At 39.3% G+C, this 17472-nt stretch overlaps 1 protein-coding gene across 2 annotated transcripts; it reads left to right on the top strand.

Annotated features, from left to right (window-relative positions):
- The first annotated feature begins 3592 nt into the window (after positions 1–3592).
- Positions 3593–17059, top strand: slc26a1 (solute carrier family 26 member 1). Of its 2 annotated transcripts, none has more exons than XM_018680647.1 (8): positions 3593–3732; positions 10935–11418; positions 11510–11716; positions 11867–12113; positions 12320–12551; positions 12986–13169; positions 13637–13924; positions 14125–17059. In XM_018680647.1, exons 2-8 carry the CDS (start codon positions 11011–11013, stop codon positions 14695–14697), a joined length of 2139 nt encoding a protein of 712 aa, XP_018536163.1. In that variant the 5' UTR covers positions 3593–3732; positions 10935–11010; the 3' UTR covers positions 14698–17059. The 2 variants fall into 2 exon arrangements, with proteins under 2 accessions (XP_018536163.1, XP_018536162.1); XM_018680646.2 differs by lacking the exon at positions 3593–3732 and adding an exon at positions 6085–6344.
- Positions 17060–17472: the final 413 nt, after the last annotated feature.

Here is a 17472-nt window from a genome sequence, read left to right as displayed (position 1 = left end):
CCCCAATCATTCCCTTCCCCCCTGAAAACAATGTTTGAGCTGATTTGCTGGGATGACTGACACTGACCCTGAGTCTGCGGACCATTAACCAATCAGGGGAAATCCAAGAGGAGGAATTCATTACTCTGTGAACCCTCTCAAAACTCACAGACTCCAACACAATCTCTTGGGGCTTACATCCCGTCGAAAGCACGAAGATGTCAAAGCTTTGCCTCATAGCACAGCAGTGCCAGAGCTGGACCTGGGTTCTCTAAAAGCATCTTGGCTTTAAGATTAATCTGAAATTATTTTTAACCCAATGGACCACAGGTGCAGTATTTTATCCTTCTATGGGTTGCTAAAAATTTGCCATCCAAGTAGCAACAAGATGTTTTTTGTTCCGTGTGAATCCAATCTGATCTGCTTTTCATATCCATTGAAAAAATTATTTACCCCAGGATTTAAAATGTGATTTTATTTTATTTTTTAATAAAGCCCTCAAGTGGATTTATCACTTATCTCCTTCCATGTGGAGGTAAAAGATTAGTCTCAACACCAAACCATAAGCCTGAGCCTTGCCATGTTCAGGACTGTCTCTTCCACTGTGTGGGAGTCAGACCCAGATAGTTCCCATGTAAAAGCTCTGGGAAGCTGTTGTGTGCTGCTCTTTGCTGGAGTTGAGGAATTGACCATGCATTTACCAAATCAACCACTTCATTCTTACTGTCATGGTAAAAAAAAAAAAAAAAAAAAATTAACAATGCAGTCTGAAAATGCTTCTGATTAAGTATAAATGTTATCTTTTTGTCATTTCTTCAAGTAAGTTCACTAACTTTCACCATGAAAGTTAAAAATTGTTTAATTACCTGGCAGCTCGTAGTGACAGGGAGATACTTTTGCTTCCACTCATTTAGCAAATAACAGCAGACAGACAACTAAACATAACCCAGCAACTGGACTGTGTTAGCACCTGTTAGCTACATCCTGCTTACACATACTGTATATGTAACCATTGTTGCAATCATGCAAATAATGTAACAAATAACACACAGCATTGACTTTGAATGTGTGTGTGGCTTACTTATCACATCACATCACATCAGCTCTAACATCCTACCTGCTTGTCTTCATACTACCACTAGATGGAGCTGCAACAACTGCAACTGAATTTGATTGTTACTGGTTAACTCCTCCAGAGGCGCTCAAATTGACTATGACTTAATATTGTGGGGATAAAAATTGCAGCAGTGGGTCTTTTTCACAGAACATATTTTGAGAAATCACAGTGGGAAAAACTGAATGATGACTGAATTCCATTTAGCTGCATCAATTTCTGTGGACCTGGTATTGTTCATGCTGGTTCCTTACAGAGCAGTTGTTAATGTTATCAGAAATACCTTCTAACAAGTCAAAATGTCTGCTGCAAAAATATTACAACTGCATGACGCAATCTTCTGGCACTAAAACTAAACTGTCCTTCGATAGCTTTTATAGTTTAACTGTATAATTTGATTTGACTGTATAATAATTTCTAGGCTATATTGCTTTCTCTTTACTGCTGGCATCAATGAGTCCAAATTGTTAGGAAAAGAGTTATGAGTTCAGCTGCTGCTGGTAACTTTTTAACTAAAACCTAATTATTACACTGTGTTCTTATGGAAGATGTTGTATAATAACCCTGTTACATCTTCCTGGAACACCACATTAGAGCAGGCTGCATGAGAATTAGCGCAAACTCTCACACGCTCCCATTAAATTTAAACTTGGTTCATGTGTGTCACGGGCTGGGAAAGATGCGTTAGCTCTTTCACCTCACTGATTAGTTCTGCTGAGTCAACAGGATGCTTTTTATACTTAACCTCAGTCAACACGTATACCATCTCTTCAGCTTTTATGATGTGACTGGGGTGAGCAACAACTTGACAGGGAGTGTGTTTTGTGTGCATGACTTTTCCTTTGTTACGACTAATCTTCCTTAAACATTTACGCCCCTGACAGGGGGAGAGGTTTACTCTCAAGTTAAGAGTTAATAAGTAGAAGATGGGACCTTGAATAAACTCTGGTGCATAGTATTTTCTGTAGATTCCTTGTAATCCTTGAGGGGGTTGTTGTAGGTGAATAGAAGGTTAAGTGGTGGCATGTCATGGGGGTTATCAGGATGTAAGTTTGGATTTCAGAGGTCCTATCTGTGGTCAGAGAAAGTCTGACAAGGTAGAGGAAGAAACAAACAAGACAACATGAGGTTTGTTCTTTAGTAGCTCAGCATCTCCTACACCTAGGGAGAGGCCTATGGTGAGTGTGGCATGTCACTATGAAATAGCAATTAATTCACTGAAAACTCTTGGAATCACAGTGAAGTCAGGAGTTCTATTTTAGAAGAAAAGGTGCTACTAACCACATTGTAGCAGCTCTAACAAGACAACATGGAAGTTTCTTGTTTTTTATATATATATAATTTTATTTTATTCATTCATTTATTTATTTTTGATGGACTTACATAGATGGAGCTGCTTTCTTTCTTTGTTGGAAAGTTTAAACATATTGTCAGCCTCTCCAACAGTAAGAGGTAACTGTCATGATGCAAAGACAGCAAGGTTGATGTGGAAAGTTGAGGCCTGCAGTTTGCAGCAGTTGCTTAACAGCCCAAAGCATGGTGAAGCATGCCTGCGCCTTTGAGACTGCTGGTTCAGGATATTTGGGTTTGGAAAGTGAAAGAGCAGCACTTTTCCCTCCCTCTCTGAATCCACAGGTGCTCCAGTGGAGCTGCTCAGTGGCTACAGATCAGCAAAATATTCTAAATCAGCCATTACAAAGGCTAATGATATTCTATATTTTTCTTATTGTTAGTAAATCAAGATCAAAACTAAGAATGTATCCAATATTGATTTTGCTATCCTGTCTGTGGTTCTCTGATCCGAGTCTATTCATCCCTAATGAGGACAAAACTTCAAAACAAGTCATGAATATATAGTTTCATTTTTAGAACAGGCTAAATAATTCCCTGAAACAGCAACAAACATTATTATAACAGTAGGAAATTTACTAGGAACTATTTTCATGAGAGGATGCGCACATTTTTTTGCACTAGTGAGAGTCTATGGCAGCAGGATGGTATTTGGTGGGACTCAAGACAAACTATAGTTCCTGTACATCACTGTGAATGTCACCCATCGCAGTAGTATGGCTCACGCACAGTATTAACAATATATCACTTAAATATTATGGATATCTTGGGATGCATCACACATTTTAAAAGGGAAAAACCTAAACATACCAAAGGGAAACTTTTATGAACTGAATATAAAATGTAGGTTTTTTGCATGTTGAAATGTTTTGGTTTTTTTTTAAATTCTTTCATTCCAACATAACTATAAATTAATGTGCAAGAGTGTAACAGTAGTTTTTGACTTTTATCCCGAGAAGACATCATCAATGCACACACACATTAGCAGGAGCTTAGTCACCATGGTAACCATCATCTATAGCCAACACTCCCTCCCTCCATCTCTTCTCCCGTCTCTCCCCTCCCCCTCTCTGTACGGCTTCAATCGGCAGACGGGATCGGGGGGGGGGGGTTGCTGCTCCCATCATGCTTTGCAGAAGGAAACAGGAAGAAGCAAGATGCAGACAGTGAGCAGCAGAGTGGAGCAGAGCATAGAGGAAAACAGACTAATGGTGGATGAGGAGGCGCGAGTCAGTGAGATATGGCTGATGTTGCCTGTGGGTCACATTCAAGCTGCTCCTTCTCTACGGGTGAGTCCTCCAACATTTGACTTATTTTTATCCAGAACAACAAACAATCCGTGTGATGGTGATCAAGCTTGTAGGCGGTGGAGCAAACGTGCAGACAGATGGATGCTGCCGGGTGGATTTAAAGCGGCAGTGCAGTAATCCTCTCGGATGGAACAAGATGACTGGTCTTTGCTTTACAGTTAGGAATCAACAAAGGCAACAGTCTAGACAGGAACCCCTAACATTTTGTGACTGTTTTGTTTTTGTCAGCAGGAAGTGACACTCTGAGCTAACTGTGTAACTACGCACAGACAGACAAACCACACATACATTGTACCAAAAAGCAGCCCCTCTCTTGATGTTTCTGTGGTGTGACAAATGTGACTCCAGCCTTAACTGTAACTGAGTGTATCAGAAGCAGATTAAGAAGTAGTAAAGAACTGCCACAACTCTACACCAACACTGACAATGATGCCATTCAGTCTTGCATATAATGCACACAGGGACCCACCCACATGCACACACACACAGACCCACTTCAAAACATTTCACACACTAAGTTCTTGTAAAGAGCCTTATTCTACATTATATATAGAATATTTTTTCACATTCAGATTCATACTATTTGACTTAAATTTACAGTAGGTAAAAAAAAATGTATCCCCTCATACATAGCCAGCATTTTTAAATAAGTAAAAAGTTAAAATAACAGAAAACACAACACACAAGACAATTGTCAAAGATATGTGTTGTTTTCAGCCTCTGCCCGCATAACCCAGAGAGAGACCTTATTTTATTTATTTTTCCTTAGTAAGTGACTGTATCTACTACTGGAGGTGGAAATTACAAATTGCCTTGCCTAGTTCACACTGTTGAAATGCATTTAAGTGAGTGCATCACCATTTATATAGTCTGCAACTTTCACCACCTATTCTGACTCTCTTCAGTTCAACAATAATGTCAGTATGGAGCACTTTACCAAGTGCAATTGCAAGCTCTATTCATGAGTGTTACGAATGTGTTGATCACTTTCTTTCATTAAATGATGTGTTCATTGGTTGTGTCAGTTATGGGTTTTTAAATCCCAGTGATCACTTTCATGGTATACTTTTGTGTGAAAACTCACTGAAACAGAATTTAGACCATTATATAATATGCTGATGTTTAGCAGGTATAATGTTTACAATGCTCGCATACCAGGCTTATACACACACTGTTTGGTTAATATCTCAGCAGCCACCATTGTTTATGCAGCTGTCATGGTCTTTCAGTAAGCTTTTAACCAGAGAGAAATCATGCTTGAGCTGACAATGGTCCTATCAGTCATCAGTTATGGGAGCTCAGTGACTGGTGAGTCATAAATGTTCCTTTAACTTTATATGTGTTTTTCTATTTTTTTAATATATATACCTTTTAGAATTTTTTTTACCCTAGACGGGCAAGGAACTATATATGGTAACTTCATTGATCTTGATTTTCTACATGAAAATTGAATATCACAAAAGTAAAAAAAGTATTGTAGTGCCCTGCTATGACACTCTAGTTGAAATTTTGAATTTCCAGGTATTTCAGTGAGTGCCCGATAAAGGGTTAAAGATTCATTAACACCTGTACTGAACACCTCTACCCCCAAATGTCCAGACTTTGTCCAGACAGACCGTACCACTGTTCATGCACATTTACTGCAAATCATGTGTATTTTAGTGTTTTGTAGCATTTTAGATTGAATTGGTTTTCCTATACAAAGCAGCTACTGTTTTCCTTAATTTACGATAAAGCGCCAAAATAAATCTTGAAGGTTTCTTGCAGCAGATCTTCCATAATGTTCCTTCATTTTATTACAAAATTACTTTAAGTCAGATTTTGCAAGGGTGCATGGCTCATGCTTCTAATTATGAGATTTCATTCAATTTTCATTTTTAAGAAACATTACACACTTCTAACTGCATGTTACATACATTAGTCTACATACATAGTCTTTATCCAGATACTAATCATTATTACTTTGATTTTTGTTTTATAAACAACACTAAAATCACATCTGATATGTGTATATTTGATAAAAGACACAGATACAGTGGCACTTATTTGCTTGTTGCACCTCAGGTACACCTTATCTTCTGTTTGCATTGTAATCCACTCTGTCTGCAGGATGTATTTAAACCGTATGACACGCTGACATGTGAGTCTGTGCTAATTTTCACTTTGCAAACATGATTGCAGGCCCCAGGGCTGGAGCAGATAAACACTGTGAAGTAAAAAATTGACTTCATTTAACCTCTTGCACAGAGCTATCCTCTTTTGCACACACACACACACACACACACACACACACACACACAGAAATATGCTTTACAGAGTCCCACCCACTCCCGGTGATCAAGCCAATAGGAAACACACAGAGAGGGTGAGCAAAGGGCTGCTCTTATCTTACTATTTATCCAGCGGAGATCACACTCCTATCTACTACTATTTGATGGCTGAGTGACATCAGAGAGACGGAGTGTAAAAGAAAGAAAGAGAGAGAGAGAGGCAGAGAATGAGAAGACGTTAAGGCAGTCAACTGAGCTGATTTTAACTCGACACTTCAGAAACTTGTGGTCCTGTTTGCCCCAGTGGTGGTGACTCTGCAGGTGAGTACATTATCACACTTAACTGACTGGGACAGTGAGTTCTTATTGTTTGGATTAATCTAAGAAAGGACAATTGACTGTTGGAAGATGTCCAAGATGTTTATTACACAAGTATCATACTGATGGACCACAATGAAGAATTGCAGGAGGATTTCCCATTTCAGTTTGCTTTGATTTGCAGTCTGTGATAGAGGCGAAACTGCCTCCACCTCATTGTGGACAGCATTACTGAACTGGAAAGGTGTTGTTTGGTCCAACATGAGATCTTCAATGACAGCTGTTCCTCAAAGTAGTCTTCAAAAGAGCAGGTTCTGTCTTTTTACATGAGTCATTTTCAATGTGAGTCATATTACGTTTACTTTAGTAATATTAAATACTTAGACAAGATATACTTATTTATAGGACTTCCTGTCATTTCAAATCTAAAACTGAAAATGACTGCTTGACTGTTGGCTCTGCAAGTTCAGTTAAATTTGTATCTTTGCCTGTTTAGTTTTTATGGATACATCATGTTGTATCTTTATTGGTGTTTTTTTAAGAAGTCCTGGCTCCAGTAGTTTGCTTTGGAATGACATATATCTGGATATTTTTGGCCAACACAAATATAACAAATTTGTACATGTATTGCACATACTTTCAATACTTATAATAAACAATAGTTTATTATTGCATATTGTATGTGTAAGTAGTATAAGTGCATTGTATTTTGTGTAGTATGGTATAGTGTGGTGTCCTCCATTACACACTTAAACATTACAGTCAAAGACAAAGATTTCAACTTGACACAAAAGGTGGTCATCCCCCCTCAAAGGAAGCCTTCAGGTCATTTCTAAGCAGTGGTGGGGTGCTTTTATGTCATGATTAAAAGGCAGGGAACATTGATTAGAGACGGGTTACAGGAAGCGCTTTTATCAGTTGTTTTCAGTGCTGTTCAGAGTTGACGCTTGAATAAATTAAATGTTTCAGTTCTAAAAAGTTCTCAGTGTGACTCCTGTCGTATGCATCAGTTAATCAGGTGTCTGTGTTTCTCTATTTGAAAGAGAACCTTCTTTAAATGGACAGTTTTTATCTGTTTGGTGGGAGTGTTCAACATAAATACAAGGTAGTTCTTGTATTCTAGCTCTCTTTTTGGAAGATGTTCTTCGGTTTCATGTGTTATAGCTCAAAGCTACAAAAGCTCATTATTTGTCTCCCGTGTCTTCCATCAGTTGTCAGGTGGGATTTATAAAACCCATGTGAAAACAGACTCTGTAATTGTTTGTCTAAAGGGGTTGTTTCTATACAATGTGAACAAACATTGTCCAGCAGTGAAACTGCCTAGAAACAGTGATCAGCAAAGAAAACAGAACGAAAAAAAATCTGAGGTATGTAAATATAAGAAAAACGATCATTCCTTCTGTTATATCAGTACGTGCAAGTTGCCAGGGCTGGCCTCAGGAAGTCTAAATCACAGCACATACCAATGTTGTTGTGATGGCGGAGGCTGATAACATGGCAGTTACAGTGTTTTATGGTTTCTCTGACATGGTTATCTTAGCTGGGACACGGCTGCTACTGAAAAGAACCAGCCTCAGAATCAGCCTGAGAGGCCCTCTGCAATTGCAAGCTCTATTCATGAGTGTTACGAATGTGTTGATCTCTTTCTTTCATTAAATGTGTTCATTGGTTGTGTCGGTTATGGGTTTTTAAATCCCAGTGATCACTTTCATGGTATACTTTTGTGTGAAAACTCACTGAAACAGAATTTAGACCATTATATAATATGCTGATGTTTACAATGTTCGCCATTTTAGATTAGCATGTTAGCATGCTAACATTTGCTAATTATAAAATGCAAAGTACAGCTGAAGCTGATGGGAATGCAGGAACAAGAGTGATGATGGGACAACATGAAAAGTCACCAGAATCATTAAATTCACTGTTACAGAGACATGAATGTCTGCAGTAAACAGCAATCTATTTGTACTTGAAACCAGAGCAGGGGTGGTTGCATATTAAACACGAACTGTTGGATCCTTGAAGGACAAATAAAACACATGTGAACATTTTTTCATGAAACTTCATACCTCATCTTGTATGGCTCTTTTTTTTTTTTTTTTTTACTGTGCCCACCACCAGTCTGCATGTTAATCCACTCTACAGTGTTCATTTCGATTTGCACATTCTGTCTCTTCATTTTCCTCACTTGCCACACTGTTATTTTTCTCCATTTGTTTACAGTTTTGTTTGATCAGAAATTCATACATGTTTTTTATTTGCGCTCAACATTAGCAAACATGAGACTCTGAGATAGCCAAACTACTAACGCTACATGAGTGGGCAATGTTGGCAGATTAATGACAAGCCCCTTCTACATAGAGATGGCACTATATTGGCATATCTGTGACACACCCATGATTATGCCGCCTTTGCTCGTTCACACTTTAAAACATAAAACTGACGTGATACGGGCTTCGTGGAATCAGAGGTGTAATGTGCAACACAGCCCTGTTGGTGTTGGTTGGAATCTGCTGCACCATGCCAACTCTCCTTTTTACACAGTTACCAATTCAGGTCTGTGACTAACTCTGCTGCTGGTTTAAAGGTGGGATGACAATGCTCCCCCAGTTCCCCCTTCAAAACTTTTATACAGAACAGCTGAATATTGGTGCAGAATTTCCATACCTTGAACAGGCTGTATAAAAAACAGCTACAGTTTCTTCCCCTTTAATTCAGTGGCGATATTTCAGAATTTTGTGCGTATTGGCTGCATTAATTATTATCTGCCATGTGAGTCACTAATTAAAGTTTGGTGAGCAGTGAGTATCACTGGACAAGAGAAAGAGGGATAAGTCTAATGTCTATTGTCCATTAATAGCACAAGGACTGATTTCATTGCGATAGCAGTCATGGGTTTTCGTACGGTCCATATATGGATGTTCCCTTAGGTTTCCCATTGCTCTGGCATACTTTTAAAATAGCCCTGTCCTCACTCAACCTCAACCCACATAAGAGACCATAATGCATAAGCACCATAGTATAGATGCTTCCATCCAACCAGAACTAATTGGAATTTATATTTTTTTATTGTACTCGAGGATAGTTGGTAGTGTGAATGGGAAGGATGGACCAACTTTCATGACTAGCAACAAAATTTTTCCTGCAGACACAATTAGTCTGAAAAACCTTCAAGTGCACAAAACACTGGCCCTTGTCAGTTCTCTTGGGGAGTGAAAACAGACCAACCGGTTTGTTCTCCTTCCAAACCTTTTATATCCTGTCACCTGCTGTCTGTGGCCAATCAGGGAGGATCTCTGGAATTAGTGCCACTTTGACCCAGGTGGCATCAATCTCCCCTAATTTGGAGGTAGCTGATATTCAGTTGTACTCTGGCAAAAAGTATAAATCAGATTTTACCCTCTCAAGAGGCATAATCAAAGCATACATATTGTTAGTGAAGTAGACAAACAAATAGACATTCCCTTCTGTGATAAAGACTAATATTTCAGCAGAAAACAAAAGACATTTTAAAGGGGGAGTGAAGTCCTTCTTTGTAAAGGGTCAGGCAGGTCAGAAAATTTAAATCCCTGTACAGAAAACCTATGTAAGCAGAAAAATTAAGCACAAGTGAACAAGCATTTCTCAAACATCACAGGTTCACAGCTCATAAATGTTTGTCAGCTGAGCAGGGGAAATATGCACCTTCCTCTCAGCATACAGGCCAACATTGATTCAAGGAAATTACATACTGGGAACGGAGGAAGTGGGTTCCATGACAACATGGCTAATACAGCTTTCAGCCCACTGACTTTAGACTAAGGTTATCCACACTGTTTCTAAATCAAATTAATTTCAATTTGAGTCATACTCAGACCAGACAAAATACTCTAACACTGTGTGTTTAACATTTACTGTGAGGATGATTTCAGTGATTTTTTTCTGTGAGTAGTTCGAGAGAGATACTCTGCAAAATGTATTATTGCATAACCATTCATTGATGTTTAACAGAACAGATGAATTGTGCAAACTGTTTGTACATTGGGTTGTTTCGGAAATTTTTGGATGTCATTCTCCGTAACAACACTTAATTCATAATCCTGAGTGAACATTCACACAGAGGGTTGATTCAAGTTTAAAGGAAGATGTACCAAACCAAAAGATATCTGTACAGAGGAAGATACACCATTGCACCATAAAACTGGGGTACCAATAGGCAGCAATATTAATTCTTCACTAGAGGTGAGGAATCTATAAAATACTTAAAGTATGTAGGTTGTTCACTTTAGCTCAAGCTATAAAATCAAATAATAAATACATATATATTTTTAATTTTTTGTATGTGATTTGACAAGATAAAAAGGTTTAACTGGTCAGAGTTAACTGGGCAGAACCTATAATCATACCAAGTTAGAGACTTTGATCTAGATATTAGTAATTTTAGTTAAGCAAGAGAAAACTGTTTAAAGGTACACTGTGGAGTTTTTGAACTACTTGTAGCATTATGGAGCAATATTTTTAGGAGTGAGCAACATTTATCTTATCTCCACTGATTTTCTGTTTCCTTTTTTGTTTTTCCCTCTTGTGCATCTTTTTTCCTTCATGTTCTCCTAGGAGCACAGCTGACCACTTTATCCACCTCCCCTCACTCTCCCTCTAACCGTGCTGCCTTTTCTTCCTCCTGAAGACCATGGAGGAGGTCCCCAAGGTCACAGAAACTACACCGTCCCTGCCACCTCTCCTGGAGCGGCAGGTGCGCCAACGACAGCCCAAGGTTTCAGTCCTCAAATCCAAGCTGAAGCAGGGCATGACCTGCTCTGTACCCAGAGTCCGATCCACCCTGACCGGGTTCTTCCCTGTGGTGCGCTGGCTGCCTAAATACAAGCTCAGAGAATACGTCTGGGGTGATGTGATGTCTGGGTTGATTGTGGGTATCATCTTGGTACCGCAGGCCATTGCTTATTGCCTGCTGGCAGGAGTGGAGCCAATCTATGGCTTATACACCTCATTTTATGCCAACATCATTTACTTCCTCATGGGGACATCCAGACATGTGTCTGTAGGGATTTTCAGTCTCATGAGCCTCATGGTTGGACAGGTAATCTGACAACCTATAATTCTGTAGTTCTTGGGTTTTTATCAAACCGATAAATTACAATTTGTTGCTGATTATTTCTGTTTGTATACAGGTGGTGGATAGGGAGGTGTTCCTAGCTGGTTTTGACCTCAATGAGGATTCCAAACCATCTGATCCTGATGTGTTCAATGGTTCAATGGGCACTAACCTTACAGCTGGTGAACTGCACAGCGTAGAGCTAATGGGCCTGCAGTGTGGGAAGGAGTGTTACGCCATCAGTATTGCTGCTGCTCTTACATTCCTGACGGGTGTCTACCAGGTACAGAAACATCAGTTGTACTCCTAATTTACTGCCCCAACGCTTTGCTGTAGATTTTTCCTCTTGTTAAACTACATTTTGACTTCTGTCTTTGAGTTTCCATGTTATATTAACTCCACTTCTCTTTCTACCATGTGATCCCCTCACCAGGTCATGATGGCTGTGTTTCGACTAGGCTTTGTCTCTGTCTACCTTTCAGCCCCCATGCTTGACGGTTTTGCCACGGGAGCCTCATTCACCATTCTGACTGTGCAGGCTAAATACCTGTTAGGTCTAAAGATTCCACGCCACCAGGGCTACGGCACAGTCATCGTCACTTGGATCAGCATCTTTGCCAATATTCACAAGACCAACCTATGTGACCTCATCACTAGTGCCATCTGTATCTCCATATTAGGTTAAGATCTCTTTTTTACATATCCCTCATTGCATACAATATACATTTACATATACATCAACAGTACAAAAAACTGGTCAAGAACTGGAGATTTGCTTTGTCATTTGCAATTGTAGTAACAGACTTGAGTAAAACAAAAAATCAATCAGAAATCAATTCCTTACTTCCCCCTAATATGGAATAACACTATGAACTTTGAATTATAGTGGCGGGAAAAGAAATCCAGGAACGCTACAAGGATCGTCTAAAGATCCCTCTGCCGACTGAGCTGGTAGTTGTGGCAGGAGCTACATTGGCCAGCCATTTTGGAGAGCTGAACAGCGTTTATGGCTCCAGCGTTTCTGGTCACATCCCCACAGGGTTCATTCCTCCCCAGGTGCCCAGCTTTGGTCTGATGTCAAGAGTGGCACTGGATGCCATTCCTCTGGCTGTCATTAGGTAATGTCCAACCTATTTAATACCATGTTTGCTTGGCACGAGCATGTGCTTCTTATCAGGGTTATTACAGATGCAGTTTTGTAGCTTGATTATCATCTGGCAGGGATACATGCCCTGATTTGATTACACAAAATACACACTATTGTTTCCCCTCCCATTGTTTCGCAATCTGCAGAGAGGAAGGACAGTGGCTTATTCAAATAATGCAATCTTTTTTTGTTTCATGCTTTTTAATACTTCCAACACATACTTTTGTTCTTGCAAGACTGCAGTTGAATCTGATTCTTTCAGCTGCTGATGGATGCTAACCCATTACAATACAATCACTGAATGCATGTTTGCATCAGGTCTAATAGAGTCTTCATATGCTTTCATGTGGGCAAAGATTACTTTACAGCCTCAGTTGGTAAACAAAATTTCATTTAATCCCCCAGTTTTGCCTTCACGGTGTCACTGTCCGAGATGTTTGCCAAAAAAAATGGCTACACAGTTCGCCCCAACCAGGAAATGCTGGCCATCGGCTGCTGTAACATCATCCCCTCCTTCTTCCACTGTTTTACCACCAGTGCTGCACTAGCAAAAACCATGGTGAAGGACTCAACAGGCTGCCAGACACAGGTGAATTTAAAATCTTTTTAAAATGGTCAAACTAATTTCTAATGACTGCTCCAATCATTTTCTTTGTTTTGATGATCTGAATGAATTAGAATCAGAATCAGATTATTGCCAAGTAAGTTTGCACATACAAGAAATTTGTCTTGGTATATTGGTGCTAAAGGACAGTTATAGTAAAAGAAAAGAGAGAAGAGCAAGAACTATATTTACAAGGAACATAAATAAACATAACATAAAAATAAAGTGTAAAGTATAAAATGTAGAGTGCAAAAATGTTAGAAGGTGGCAGTGATTGTCCGGATGTGCGTTCATGTAGCGCATAGATGTACGTTAATGTAAAGTATAGTGGGGGGATTATAGTCTGTAAACAACTTTCTTGCTGTTTCCAGTTTACAATTCGTTTACATTTGTATAGCTTTCTCTTTCTTATTCCATCTTTGTCTCTCTGAATTTCTCTCCACCTCCATCAGGTATCAAGTCTGATCAGCGCCCTGGTCGTCCTTCTCGTCCTCCTCTTCTTCGCACCTTTCTTCTACTCTCTCCAGAAATGTGTTCTTGCCTGCATCATCATCGTCAGCTTGCGGGGGGCACTGAGGAAGTTCAAGGACGTCCCTGCCAAGTGGCGCGCCAGCCGGAATGACGCCATTGTTTGGCTGGTCGCCATGTCAGCCACTGCTCTGATCAGTGTGGAGCTGGGCCTCCTGGTCGGAATCGTCTTTTCTATGATCTGCATAATCTATAAGACCCAGAACCCTAAGGTGAGTAGATAGCTTGATGCTGGTTTTTGAAAGCTGATTAAAATGACAATGATTCTAAAGTGTGGAAAGTATTGAAAATGAATTGTGAATCTTAGAGACTAGGACTGCCATTCTATCAGCAATGACTTGCTGATATAAAATATTTAGTGAGGCATTAATATTGACTTTTGGTAATCTCATAATCTGATGTCTGATGTCAGGTCTCTTTGCTTGGCCGGGCCAACAACTGTGATCTTTATGAGGATGTGGACGAGTACAAGAATCTCATGCCACCACCTCGGGTTCAAGTCTTCCGCTTCCAAGCTCCTCTGTACTTCGCCAACAAGGACTCCTTCCTCAAATCCCTCTACAAAGCTGTTGGAGTCGAACCTTTCTTGGAGCTGACTAAGAGGAGAAAGGCAGAGAAGAAGGCCAAAGAGATTTCCTCTAAGCAGGGCAAGGCAAATGGGGAAACAAACAATGGAGAGGTCGTTATTGGACTTGTACTGGAGTTCCACACAATAGTTTTAGACTGCTCTGCCATCCCTTTCATAGACTCGGCAGGCATGGCCACGTTCAATAGGCTGGTTAAGGAGTATAAAGAGATAGGAGTGAGTGTACTCCTCGCCAGCTGTAACACCTCAGTCATTGATACCCTGCAGAAGGGACAATTCTTTGGGAAGAATGACAAAGACATGAGCAGCCTGCTGTTTCATACAGTTCACACTGCAGTTCTTTATGCAAAGAATACACATGCAGCAGCAGAGAGCAGGTCAGAAGACTCTGGAGTGTAGACCAGTTGAAAGAAAAAGGGTTGGTGTTGTGTGCTCCATTCCTATACTATGGAGAAATCTTTTTTTTTTTTTTTTAAAGCTTTGTGCCCTTAAATGCCCAGAGCAAATAAAACCTGATCTGCCCAACAAGCCTTCTTTAAAGCAATTTACCTAAATTTAAATCAAAATTTCACTGAAAAGGATAATCACATAAAACATCTGTGTAGTGGAAAGGCGCAAATATACAACAGGCAGGATCCATTACACAAGGTACCTTCTCTCAGATCATTCCTGTTGTGGGTATATAGGTTGCAGACACTTCTTGCTCCTCCATACATTGCCTAACTCCACCAGCATCATGATTAATATCTGATTCCAACACTGGTATACATTGGTATTTTAATATCAGCTCTATCATTAGCAAGAAAACAATATGGCAGACAGGCTACCTGAGGTTGGCGATGCCCCTCTAATCTTCCTCATAGGCAGGCCTATCAAAATGAGGAAGTAAAGCATGAGGTTTACGCTACACCTCAACAATCTGCAATCTGCATCTTCCACAGGATTTTTGTAGTTGGATGCAGAGAGAAATTTTATGTCATTCATAGACTTGTCTTCCCCACACTACAGCAACAGGGTCTAAGTAAGGCAAGGTAGAGTTAACAAACATATTCATTGATCAACATACTGCCACAGCTGACAAATGACTTCAACTTTTTACAAATTTCCATTTTAGAAAAGTGGAAAAATTTGAACATTTTTCTATATGACAAAAAGTTGTAAAAGCAAATAAGCCAACTTTACAGCCCGTGTATACCCATTTGCTTCATATTTCTTGGTCGACTCAGTTTTCCAGGTTTGTTACACTTTTTGTTGTTACGGTTATTCTGTTTCAACACAAATCTAGACGTGATGATATGATGATGTTTTAAGCTGTTGGCATCATAAATCCATATTTCCAGATTTCACCTGTAATGGACAGTTGGACAACACCTTGGCCAAGCACAAGTAGAGGTCAGGAAAGAAAGGGAAATGAGTTGTTGAAAGACAAATGGAACGCAGCCATGGTTTTTGTACATCAGAGTGTCTGTGATAAGTCATTGACCCTGATCCATAGCATCAGCGATACCATTAAATGTGGTGTGATAACTGTAAATACAGTGAGCAAAGTAATATAATCTGTACCTTCTTGTTCATTTAGTGCTTTATTTCACAGTTGTTTTGGATGAATGTTAGTGTTCACAAATGTGTCTATTAGTTGCTGCTTAATATCTGGGGTTTTCATTCTGGCTTGTATCACTATGTCACAGAAGCTGATTCAACTTATATCATATCAAGCCCTTGGCAAAGTCCATAATGGCCCTTATACAGGAGTCCAGAGTCCAAATTTTCAGTGGTATTTCCTGAAGTGCTACTCAACTATTACCTTGGACCTATTTTATATCATAATCATCAAATTAAATAAACTCTTCCTGATTGAAAGGAGGCACATGTAGTAAGGCTGAGTCTGTACCACGGGGACCTGGATTTGAATCCAGCCCGGGCCCTTTCCTCCATATCATCCCCTATCTCTCCCCAGGCTTTCCTGTCTCTCTCCACTGTCAATGTCAAAATGCCAGAGAAAATAACTTTAAAAGAAGAAGAAGCGTGTGTGTCAGGAAGAAAAGCTTTATGTGACTCGTGAGGACTGCATGCTTTTTCAGCCTCAATTTCACACTGAGAGAGAGCCTTGCCTTTAAACTAGGGCTCATTACAACATACTTGTACTCTTGCCCTGCTCTCTGGTCTCCCAGCAGGAACAGCTTTATGATCTTTACACACATCAGAGATCTCTTCTTAGATGCTGGATGAAGTGTGTCATCACTGGTGCTTCTGAAATATATATTTTCGCTGAGTAAACTGATGACAGCAGGTGATGCCAGATATTTAGTCAAAAAGCTTCACTGCCACTGGTTTGTTAAATCAAATATTTTACAACATGCAAAATGTTTAATCACTGTTTTTCTTATGTGTTTTATCCTGTTAGTGCAAAGCCTGAAGTCTTGATTAAAACAATAACAATTTCATGTAAATACTCTAACTTGAGTCTGTAATAATTCAAAAAGGCTGTATTTTTACTGTCATGTGAATATGTTCATCTCAAAAAGACAAGAGCAGGTGAGTTGTATTGTAATAAGACACTCTTATTTTTTTGTATTTTCATACTTTCTTTGTCATCAAACATTTCCATGTATTAATTTAATGTGAATCATGATAGCGATTACATTTAATTTTTTCAGGGGAGGTCTCCTTGACGTTCATTATAGACATAGTGTTGACATTCAACATCCATATACAAACACTGCCTTAATGTTCAATACTTGAATTAAACTGTTTTTAGTGATGTGTTTGTGTCTGTGACTTTATTACTGCCGTTAGTAACAGACATTATGACATCAGAGGAATATTTACACACAAATATCACAAATCTTACTTATTTTGCTAAAGGTGGGAACAACCCACAAATAAAGTTTAATTTCTTGTTGCTAGGGCACAGCCTTTTGTCACAAAAGAGCTAAAGCTTCATACATATATATGGATGTGTAAAAGATTTTGGAGCTTAATCTATTTTCAAGTCAACTATAGCTTTAAAATCAGAAGTCCTTCCAATGAAAACTGCTTGTTTGCCAAAATGATAATTAGTGTAGAAAACCTGAGCAGCTTTAATGGGTGACCATTAGTCTGTGAGGTAATATAATCATGGTTTTTATTTGCTGACATAATTATCGTACTCTAAAACACTGACTGTGTCTTGTA

This window comes from Lates calcarifer, linkage group LG9 (assembly GCF_001640805.2).
Source record: "Lates calcarifer isolate ASB-BC8 linkage group LG9, TLL_Latcal_v3, whole genome shotgun sequence".
Classification (NCBI taxonomy): domain Eukaryota; kingdom Metazoa; phylum Chordata; class Actinopteri; family Centropomidae; genus Lates; species Lates calcarifer.
The sequence above is the reverse complement of the archived record's forward strand: the minus strand, read 5'-3'. Positions and strand labels throughout refer to the sequence as shown.